Raw genomic sequence first — 10,751 nt, 5'->3', positions numbered from 1 at the left:
ATCCGGCCCCAGTCCAAGGGACTGGCTGGTTCAGCAAGGCAGGGAGTGGGACAATGAATGAAGAAGTGAAGCCTGAATTCTGTCCTTTCCTTTTGACCAAGTTTATTATATTAATTGCAGTCAAGCTATTTACAGCGATTAGAATAAATACCTTGGAGTTCCCCCCCCCACCTCCATCGTCTGAAGTGGGGGAGGATGGGTAAAGCTCACGCTATGTGTTGTCAAAGGTAGGTGGTGGAAGGAGAATCCCCATCAGCTTTAAGCACTAGAGGGCTAATGACACATGTGCAGGTCTGAATCCAGCCACTAGAGGGCACTTAGACATAGACAATGTGTCACACCCCACAAAGGGGTCAGGGAGGGAACCCTGAAAATGCACACAAGTAAAAGTGTGGGTTGAGGGGGTGGGGGTGGGGGAAGTAGAGGGGTATGCAGGGCGGGATGGGGACCCCATAGATCTATAGCTAAGGGTCACGCTGGTGCTGGTGCAAAGCACTGTGGGTATTCCCCATTGAAAGCCTCTTTGGACAGTCAGTTATTAGCCCTCTAGTTACCCATAATCCAGGAAGTGATGTCAGTGGGAGGCTCCCAGATGACAGGAAGCCAGGAGTGTGACATCATGGAGTGGTTGTGTCAGACTGTGTGTGTGTGTGTCCACAAGAAAGGCCGTGACCTCAGAGGGTGGGGCAGGGTTGGACTTGACTATGAAACAACCACATGGCTTGGAGGAAGAAGGGACGGGAAGTGAAGAAGTCAGTGACATCATCAGAAAAAGCGAGGAGTAGGAAGTGACGCCTAAAGGCTCTGAAGAGGAAGTGATGTCAGCAGAGTCTGAAGATGACATCATAGACCAATGACAGGACAGAGGAAATGACATAATAGGACAGGAGGAAGAAGTGAGCTAGTTCCTTCCAGGTCCAGCAGGAAATGACTGCACTGGGGGCGTGGGGTAGAAGGAAGTGACCTCACTGGCCTTGGGTGAATGACAGGAAGTGACATCATTGCCCCAGGAGAAAATTACATCTTTGCTCTCAGAAGGAAGTGACCTCGTCTGGTAGGTCGACGGGAGGAAGTGACCTCGTCCGTCAGATGAAGGTCGAGTCCTTGTGGCTGGGCAGCCGGTAGCCCCGGCTCTCCTGGAGTTGCCTGCACAGAGCCGCCTTCTCCTGCTCCAGCTGGGCGATGCGGTCGCTCTTCTCCGACACCTCCTGCCGCCGAGAGGACAGCGGTCACGCTTGGGCGGCCATATTGGCCTCCCCCCACCCCCCTGGAGGGGAAAGGGGGAAGCGCGGACTCCTCAGGAAGCCAGTGGGTGGCGCTAACCTCCCGGCCTCCTTGAGCCCCCTGGATGCGCCGGGGCAGGGAAGACGTCTCAGACGGCCATTTTGTTGCGCTGCCCATCGCTTATCCCTCGCTTCTCGGGCGGCCATCTTGGGCCTTCACCCAATCTATCAAGGAAGACCATTGTGGTGGCCATTGGGTGGCACTGCCTCTTCCCCAGGCGGCCATCTTGGGGCAATACCTCCTTGCCTCACCTTCTAGCTACCTGGCAATGAAGACTTGTGAGGTGGCCATCTCGAACCCACTGCCGAAGCATGGCAGCGAAGAGCTCTCCACTCGTTGTCCTACGCCCCCGCCCAACCTCACCGCTAGGCACCCTGGGCCGCCATCTTGAATCCGGGCCTCAAACCCAACCATGCCACAAGATCGTTGGCCATCTTGAATCTCACCCCTTTCCACTCTAGGAATAGAGCGATCAGGTGGCCATCTTGTTATGCGACTTCTGAGCCAACCGAGCCACAGGGCAGAGACCCACACAGAACTGGCCATCTTGCCCAATTGCTGCACCCTGCAGAGGCGGGGTGGACTTTGCAGAGTCAGTCATTTTGAACCCTTCTCTGCTGCCATTTTCCGAGTCCTGAATTCCCCCTCCTGGGCCCATGACCACCACCGTACCTTGATGAGCAGGCGGTTCTGCTCCTTCAGCACGTTCACGGCTTGCTGCTGGAATTCCTGCTGCTTCCCCGTTTGGAGGAGGGGGGCCCCAAACGGGCTGGAGGGGAAGCAGGGGGGAGGGTCAGCCTGGATGGGGGGGAAGAACAGATCAGTCGAGTCCCTTTTCATATTAGCCAAGAGAGTGCATAGCTCCCCATTTTCCCCCCACCCCCGCTCTGCCGGTGCCCCTCACTCCCGACCCGCAGCCCCTGCTAGCCCATCCCTGCCCCCCCCAGCTCTGCCGGTGCCCCTCACTCCCGACCCGCAGCCCCCTGCTAGCCCATCCCTCCCCCCCCCAGCCCTGCCGGTGCCCCTCACTCCCGACCCACAGCCCCCTGCTAGCCCAGCCCTACCCCCCCTAGCTCTGCCAGTGCCCCTCACTCCCAACCCACAGCCCCTGCTAGCCCATCCCTGCCCCCTCCAGCCCTGCCGGTGCCCCTCACTCCCGACCCACAGCCCCCTGCTAGCCCAGCCCTACCCCCCCAGCTCTGCCGGTGCCCCTCACTCCCGACCCACAGCCCCTGCTAGCCCATCCCTGCCCCCCCAGCTCTGCCGGTACCCCTCACTCCCGACCCACAGCCCCTGCTAGCCCATCCCTGCCCCCCCCAACCCTGCCGGTGCCCCTCACTCCCGACCCGCAGCCCCTGCTAGCCTAGCTCTGCCCCCCCAGCTCTGCCGGTGCCCCTCACTCCCGACCCGCAGCCCCCTGCTAGCCTAGCTCTGCCCCCCCAGCTCTGCCAGTGCCCCTCACTCCCGACCCGCAGCCCCCTGCTAGCCTAGCCCTGCCCCCCCCAGCTCTGCCGGTGCCCCTCACTCCCGACCCGCAGCCCCCTGCTAGCCTAGCTCTGCCCCCCCAGCTCTGCCAGTGCCCCTCACTCCCGACCCGCAGCCCCCTGCTAGCCCAGCCCTGCCCCCCCAGCTCTGCCGGTGCCCCTCACTCCCGACCCGCAGCCCCCTGCTAGCCCAGCCCTGCCCCCCCAGCTCTGCCGGTGCCCCTCACTCCCGACCCACAGCCCCTGCTAGCCCATCCCTGCCCCCCCAGCTCTGCCGGTGCCCCTCACTCCCGACCCACAGCCCCCTGCTAGCCTAGCCCTGCCCCCCCTGCTCTGCCAGTGCCCCTCACTCCCGACCTGCAGCCCCTGCTAGCCCATCCCTGCCCCCCCCAGCTCTGCCGGTGCCCCTCACTCCCGACCCGCAGCCCCTGCTAGCCCATCCCTGCCCCCCCCAGCTCTGCCGGTGCCCCTCACTCCCGACCCACAGCCCCTGCTAGCCCAGCCCTGCCCCCCCCAGCTCTGCCGGTGCCCCTCACTCCCGACCCGCAGCCCCTGCTAGCCCATCCCTGCCCCCCCCAGCTCTGCCGGTGCCCCTCACTCCCGACCCGCAGCCCCTGCTAGCCCAGCCCTGCCCCCTCCAACTCTGCCAGTGCCCCTCATTCCCGACCCGCAGCCCCTGCTAGCCCAGCCCTGCCCCCCCCCAGCTCTGCCAGTGCCCCTCACTCCCGACCCGCAGCCCCTGCTAACCCATCCCTGCCCCCCCATCCCTGCCGGTGCCCCTCACTCCCGACCCGCAGCCCTTGCTAGCCCATCCCTGCCCCCCCCAGCTCTGCCGGTGCCCCTCACTCCCGACCTGCAGCCCCCTGCTAGCCCCCGCCCCCCGCTGACCTTTCCAGGGCGGGCCAGTAGGTTTCGCAGCCCGAGATTCACCTCCTGGATCTTGGCCAGCAGGAGGCAGCTCTGATTGGGGCACGAATCCGGGAAATAATTCTAGGGGGAGGGGAGAAGAAATAGTCAATAGGGAAAATTTCTGCAACGAGCATGCAGGTCCCCTGCCGGACGCCTGGGTCCCCTGCCGGATGCCTGGGTCCCCTGTACCCACCCTGGGCAGCTTGGGCATCCCATATCACAGTTCACCCCCCTGTCATGGGAAAGTGGAATGATCCATTTCACTCCCCCCAACACTAAACAATGGAATGATCCATCCACACTAAATAGTTATGGAATGATCCAATATCCTCCATCCAGTAGTAACAATGGACTGTTCCTCCCCTTTATTCCCCTAATAATAAGAATGGAATGACCCATCGTCTCCTCCCCATAATACCGTGGATCCGTCTGTCCCACAGCAATTACAATGGATCAGTCTATTTCCCCTTCATGAGACAGTGACAATGGACCAGTCCACTCCCCCTCCACATAACAATGGACCAGTCCATTCACCCCTAATGATAACAGTGGACTGATCCACCCCACCTACTTTTTATAACAGAACAACCCACCTCAATTAGGGTTGCCAACTTTCTAGTCACACACAACTGAACACCCAAGCCCCTCCCCTTCCCAAAACCCTGCCCCCTCCTATTCCCCCTCCCTCATTGGCTCGCTTTCCCCCACCCTCACTCACTTTCACTGGGCTGGGCAGGGGGTGGGGGTGCAGACTCTGGAGTCAGGGTGGAGATGAGGGGCTTGGGGTGCAGGAGGGGCTCCAGGTGGGAGGGTGGCACCGAGGGATTTGGAGTGTGGGAGGGGGCTGCGGGTTGTGGTGCCATAGTGGTTGAGAGGTTCAGGATGTGGGAGGGGGCTCAGGGCATGGGCTTGTCTCGGGCGGCTCCTGGTCCGTGGGACAATGAGGTGGGGGGGGGGATAAGGCAGGCTCCCTGCCTGTCCTGGCCCCTCTGACCACGCTGCGCGCACCCCGGAAGCAGCCAGCAGGTCCGGCTCCTAGGTAGTGGGGCCAGGAGACTCCACGCGCCAGTCTCACTTGCAGGCACCGCCCCCACAGCTCCCATTGGCCGTGGTTCCCAGGCAATGGGAATGCATAGCCGGTGCTCAGGGCAGGGGCAGCGCGTGGAGCCCCATGGCTCCCCTGCCTAGGAGCCGAACCTGCTGGCTGCTTCTGGGGTGCAGCGCGGTGCCAGGACAGGTAGGGATTAGTTTGCTAGGCCCACAGCACCCCCAACCGGACTTTTAACGGCCCAATGGGCGGTGCTGACCGGAGCCCCAGGGTCCCTTTTCGACCAGGCGTTCCAGTCGAAAACCGGACACCTGGTAACCCTCACTCCTCTGTACAGTAATAATGAAATAATCTCTTCTCTCCACACCCCCATTAAACACAGTGGACTGCTCCATCTCCCTATTATAAATAATGGACCAAACCACTCCCTTCACACTTTACACAATGGACTGAGCTCTGCTCCCACAGTCCCCCACAGTAACAACAGCCTGCTCCATTACCACCCTATTCATACCAATGGCCCAATCTATTCCCCCCATAATCCAAATGGACTGATCCTTCCACCTCCCCATGTTAACAATGGACTGATCCATTCCCATTCTGATCACGATGGTTTGATCCACCCCAAAGATTGATCCATCCCTATCTCCTAATTAATACTAACAGATCAATCCAGTCCCCCTCACAATAATAATGGATTGATCCGTCCCTCCTTCCAATAAAAATGGTTTGATCCATATTCCCCAGGCTAATGGCTTTATCCACCCCCATTAAAAACAATGGACTGATCTATTGCCCACCCCAAACATGACCCCCCATTGTGAGAATGGACTGATCTGACCCCTCCCATCCCCCCCCAAAGACAATGCCCTGACCCATTCCCCCCGCGCATTAAGGTGGCGATGGTACGTACCGGCTCCGCCCCCGCCTGCTCCTGCCCGCGCTGGGCCTCCAGCAGGTGGCGCCGGTACCAGCCCCGCAGGCGCTCGGCCAGTTCCAGCCCCTGCAGCAGCGCGTCCCGCTCCCGCTCCCGCGCCCGCCTGCGCTGCAGCTGGGGGGAGACAGGGGTCAGCGAGGGGCGGGGAGCCGGACGCCTGGGTTCTCCCCCCGGCTCGGGGAGGGGAGTGGGGTCTAGTGGTTAGAGCAGGGTGGGGCGGGGAGCCCGGACACCTGGGTTCTCCCCCCGGCTGGGGGCGGGGAGCCCGGACGCCTGGGTTCTCCCCCCGGCTGGGGACGGGGAGCCAGGACGCCTGGGTTCTCCCCCCGGCTCGGGGAGGGGAGTGAGGTCTAGTGGTTAGAGCAGGGTGGGGCGGGGAGCCCGGACGCCTGGGTTCTCCCCCCGGCTGGGGGCGCGGAGCCCGGACGCCTGGGTTCTTCCCCCGGCTGGAGGCGGGGAGCCGGGATGCCTGGGTTCTCTTCCCCGGCTCTGGAAGGGGAGCCCGGACGCCTGGGTTCTCCCCTCGGCTCGGGGAGGGGAGTGGGGGCTGGTGGTTAGGGCAAGGGAGGCTGGGAGCCAGGACTCCTGGTTCTCTCCCTGGGGAGGGGAGTGGGGTCTAGTGGTTAGGGCAGGGAGCGTTAGGACCCAGGACTCCTGGGTTCTCCCCCAGGTCTGGAAAGGCAGTGGGGTCTAGTGGTTAGAGTGGGAGGTGAGGGGCTGGGAGCCAGGACTCCTGGGTTCTCTCCCCACCTCTGGGAGGGCAGTGGGGGCTGGTGGTTAGAGCAGGGTGCCCCGGACTCCTGGGTTCCCGAGGGCGAGGCTGTCACTCACCCCCAGGAAGAAGTGCTCCGCCTCCCAGCTGCCCAGCCCGGTGCCCAGGGGCAGGATGAGGATGGTGTAGCCGCGCTGAACGGCCCCGGGGGGCAGCAGCAGCGATAGCAGGGGGCAGCGCCGCATGGCAGGGTGGGGGGGCTGGCGGGGCGCCCCCGCCCTCATCCCAGCCCCTGCGCCGTGTCCTTCCCCTTCTGCGCTGCCCTCTTCACACCTCCTCTCTGCCCCTCCGGCGGCTCCCGCTCGGCAGCCCAGCCCGGTGCTGACTGAGGGGCCTGGCCCGGGGAGCCCAGTTGTGGGGGGGGACCCTGTCCCCGGCTAAGCCACCTGGCCGCTGAGCGCAGCATTTCCCGCGGCGCCGAGACAATGGCCCCTAAGCCCCAGCTTCCGCCCGGCTGGGCCAGGCAGGGGGACAGAGATGGGGATGGAAAGAAACTGCCCCCTCCAGCCCTAGAGGGGACAGGCCCCTGCCCCATTCTCTGCCCCCCTGAGCCTGGGGCCAAATGGGAGCCGGCTCTCCCTAGAGGGGACAGGCCTGGTGCCCCATTTCCTCCCATCCTCTAGGACTTCAGTAATTATTTCTGTTCCTCACCAGTAGAGAACACCTGGGGGGCTGCAGGTCGGGAGTGAGGGGCACCGGCAGAGCTGGGGGGAGCCCGGGGGCTGTGAGTCTGGAGTAGGTGGCACCGGGGTGGACCCACGGGGCTGTGGGTCAGGAGCGGGGGGGGGGCTGGGCCCAGGGGACTGCGGATCAGGAGTGCGGGGAATGGGGCTGGGCTGGCGGGTGCCTGGGGGGCTGCAGGTCGGGAGTAGGGGGGGGCCAGGTGGGGCTGGGCCCAGGGGACTGCGGGTCAGGAGTGCGGGGAATGGGGCTGGGCTGGGGGGCACCTCGGGGGCTGCGGGTCGGGAGTGGGGGGCGCCGGGCCGGGCGAGGGGACTCACCGCCCCATAGTCGATGCCGTGGGTGATCGTGTGGCGTCGCGGCTCCTTCTGGACGCGGAGGCTCCGGGGCCGCCCGGCCTGGCCCAGGGAGCTGTTGATGCTGCGGGATCGGGTCACACCCCTCGGCTCCCCCTCACCTGGGGTGAAAGGGTGGGGGTGAGCCCCAGCCTGGCCACGGGGCCAGTCCCCTCTAGGGGCGCCAGCTCCCCCCCCCCGGCCCCGGGGCAGGGACTGGCTGGCTCAGGGGAGCAGGGAATGGGGCAGGGGCCTGTCCCCTCTAGGGGGCACCAGCTCCCATTGGCCCCAGGGCAGGGACTGGCTGGCTCAGGGGGGCAGGGAATGGGGCACGGACCTGTCCCCTCTAGGGGGCACCAGCTCCCCCCGGCCCCAGGGCAGGGACTGGCTGGCTTGTGGGGGGCAGGGAATGGGGAAGGGACCTGTCCCCTCTGGGGGCCTTTGTCCTCTTGTCCCGTCCTCGCTGCTGTAATTAAACCACTAATTAATTACAGGGCTCATTGATTGCCCGGCTGGGCCTGTACTGATCCATCAATCCTCGTATTGGAGACACGGACACAGTCCTCATCAATGTAATTAACTGGCCCCGTGCGTCCCACGCTGGTGCCCCTCACTCCCGACCCGCAGCCCCTGCTAGCCCAGCCCTGCTCCCCACCCAGCTCTGCCGGTGCCCCTCACTCCCGACCTGCAGCCCCTGCTAGCCCAGCCCTGCCCCCTCCAGCTCTGCTGGTGCCCCTCACTCCCGACCCGCAGCCCCTGCTAGCCCAGCCCTGCTCCCCACCCAGCTCTGCCGGTGCCCCTCACTCCCGACCCGCAGCCCCTGCTAGCCCAGCCCTGGGCTCCCCCCATCCTCCTCTCTTGTGTCTCAGCCCCTTGGCTTGGCCTTGCCGTGCATGGTAGAGGAGGGGGGCGATTTAAGGGGCGAGGGAGAGTTTGGGGGGGACTGAGGGGGATGGGAGGCTCTAGGGTTGGCTGAGGAGCTGAGGGGTCCATGGGGCTGGGTTCCCATGGAGACAGAGGGAGGGACAGAGCCGGGGCTTCTCTCCCAGCCCGGCCGACTCAGCAGGAACAGGGCAGCTGGGGCCTGGTGCCAGGAGCGACCCCCCCACCCCCCCCACGAGCACAGCTGTGCTGCCCGATGCCCAACCGCACGTAGGCAGCACCGCCGGTGCCCCTCACTCCCGACCCGCAGCCCCTGGGCTCCCCCCTGCTCTGCCGGTGCCCCTCACTCCCGACCCGCAGCCCCTGGGATCCCCCCTGCTCCGCTGGTGCCCCTCACTCCCGACTCGCAGCCCCTGGGCTCCCCCCTGCTCTGCCGGTGCCCCTCACTCCCGACCCGCAGCCCCTGGGCTCCCCTCACTCCACCGGTGCCCCTCACTCCCGACCCGCAGCCCCTGGGCTCCCCCCTGCTCCATTGGTGCTCCTCACTCCCGACCCGCAGCCCCCAGGCTCCCCCCTGCTCTGCCGGTGCCCCTCACTCCCGACCCGCAGCCCCGGGCTGTTTGAGGTTCCCCTCCCTGTCACTGTTAGACCAAAGATTTTCTGGGCTCTGTCACTCATGCCCAAGGGCCCCAGGCTGGAGACCCCACCCCTGGCATTGAGATGCAGCCACTTCTGGGGCAGGGCAGCTGGTTATACAGGGACCCCTCTCCCGGGGTGGAGATGCAGCCACCTCTGGGGCAGGGTGGTTGGTTATATGGGGAGTCCTCCCCCGGGGTGGAGAAGCAGCCACCTGCGGGGAAGCTGCTTGTACTCTCTGGTGGGAGTTTCGTGGGCCAAGGGCGGCGATCCGGGAAGGGAGGCGTCCTCAGCAGCTGGGGCTGGCGCTCGGCCGGCCGGTGGGTCGGATTAGACGCCTTAATCTGCGGCTTAACCCGAAGGAAAACTCCCAGGTGCCAGGCCGGGGGCAAGACGCTGGGAGCAGCGCCCGTGGGAGCTGGGGGCAGCATCGGGCCCCTCTCGTAGCTGAACTGAATGGTTCACCCCTCCCCCGCCATGGGGCCGGCTCCCCAGGGCTCTGGCTGGCCGTGGGGCCGGGGCGGACCCAGCTCTAAGAGGATTGGGGCTCTCCATGGCCGGGCAGACAGGATCAGCCCTGCTAAGCCCCCGGGCGTATGCTGCCAGGCTGACTCCCCGCTTCCTGAGAGACCGGGGGGGCAGGCCCCACAGCATCATGGCTGCCCTCCATTCCCCTACAGATCCTGTACCCACCCCCACCCCCGAGAGCTGCCATTGCCCCTCCCCCTGCGCTAACCCACCAGCCCCCACTCCCCTTCCAGAGCCAGGGAGAGAACCCAGGAGTCCTGGCTCCCAGCCCCCCTGCCCTAATCCACCAGCCCCCACTCCCCTCCCAGAGCTGGGAGAGAACCTGGGAGTCCTGGCTCCCAGCCCCTCTGCTCTAACCACTAGCCCCCACCTCCCTCCCAGAGCCAGGGAGAGAACCCAGGAGTCCTGGCTCCCAGCCCCCCTGTTCTAACCCACCAGCCCCCACCCCACTTCTGGAGTTCGGGAGAGAAGCCAGGAGTCCGGGCCCCCCGCCATGCCCCCTCACTCACGCGTCTGGCCCCCGCTCGGCCTCTCCTGCGCCGAGTTGTGTCCGGTCTCAGCCAGCTCCGGGCCAGGCCCCTGCTCCCCCTCCTGGTCCTGGAGCAGCGCGATTCTCAGCCCGGCCACCAGGCGGGGGAAGCTCAGAAACCCCCCGCTGGGCCCCGCCACCTGCTGCAGGGCGGGCAGCACCCCCGGGGGCAGGTGCTCATGCTGCGCCCCCCCCGGGGGGCTCAGGCCCGGGCCCCCCCGGCCCCAGCGGCTCTCGATCTCCGACAGGTGCACGGCCCCGTGCCGCTGCTCGTCCAAGATCTCGAAGAGGGTCCGCAGGCTGCGGAGGAAGGACCGGGGCAGCCGTGGGGCCAGGCCCAGGGCAGGGTCCTCGGGGGCAGCAGGAGGAAGGGAGGCGACCAGGGAGGTCATGGGTCAGACCAGGGTGCGGGGCTGGGAGCCAGGACGCCTGGGTTCTCCGGGAGGCGAGTGGGATCTGGTGGGTTAGAGGAGGAGGAGCTTGGAGTCAGGACTCCTGGGTTCTCCGGGAGGTGAGTGGGATCTGGTGGGTTAGAGCAAGGGGGCTGGGAGTCAGGACTCCTGGGTTCTCCGGGAGGGGAGTGCGGCCTGGTGGGTTAGAGCAAGGGGGCTGGGAGTCAGGACTCCTGGGTTCTCCGGGAGGGGAGTGCGGCCTGGTGGGTTAGAGCAAGGGGGCTGGGAGTCAGGACTCCTGGGTTCTCTGGGAGGGGAGTGCGGCCCGGTGGGT

At 65.4% G+C, this 10,751-nt stretch overlaps 1 protein-coding gene across 1 annotated transcript; it reads right to left on the bottom strand.

The window, feature by feature from the left end:
* Positions 1-907: 907 nt before the first annotated feature.
* Positions 908-10,417, bottom strand: SAPCD1 (suppressor APC domain containing 1). The gene is made up of 7 exons (XM_050920906.1): positions 10,002-10,417; positions 8,698-8,850; positions 6,494-6,578; positions 5,639-5,776; positions 3,657-3,758; positions 1,957-2,082; positions 908-1,208 (listed from the first exon to the last, which is right to left on the bottom strand). The coding sequence occupies exons 1-7, from the start codon at positions 10,415-10,417 to the stop codon at positions 1,086-1,088; spliced, it is 1,143 nt and encodes a 380-aa protein (XP_050776863.1). The 3' UTR covers positions 908-1,085.
* Positions 10,418-10,751: the final 334 nt, after the last annotated feature.

This window comes from Gopherus flavomarginatus, chromosome 12 (genome assembly GCF_025201925.1).
Source record: "Gopherus flavomarginatus isolate rGopFla2 chromosome 12, rGopFla2.mat.asm, whole genome shotgun sequence".
NCBI lineage: Eukaryota > Metazoa > Chordata > Testudines > Testudinidae > Gopherus > Gopherus flavomarginatus.
Note: the sequence above shows the minus strand (reverse complement) of the source record. Positions and strands in the feature narration are given on the sequence as shown.

What these genes read in the sequence shown, in the direction of transcription:
- SAPCD1 (XM_050920906.1), bottom strand. Translation starts at nt 10,417, where the DNA reads ATGACCTCCCTGGTCGCCTCCCTTCCTCCTGCTGCCCCCGAGGACCCT. An exon ending in AGCAGGCGGGGGCGGAGCCG is followed by an intron (nt 3,759 to 5,638) that starts GTACGTACCATC and finishes CCCTCCCCCTAG; the next exon opens with AATTATTTCCCGGATTCGTG. An exon ending in AGAACCGCCTGCTCATCAAG is followed by an intron (nt 1,209 to 1,956) that starts GTACGGTGGTGG and finishes TCTCGGCGGCAG; the next exon opens with GAGGTGTCGGAGAAGAGCGA.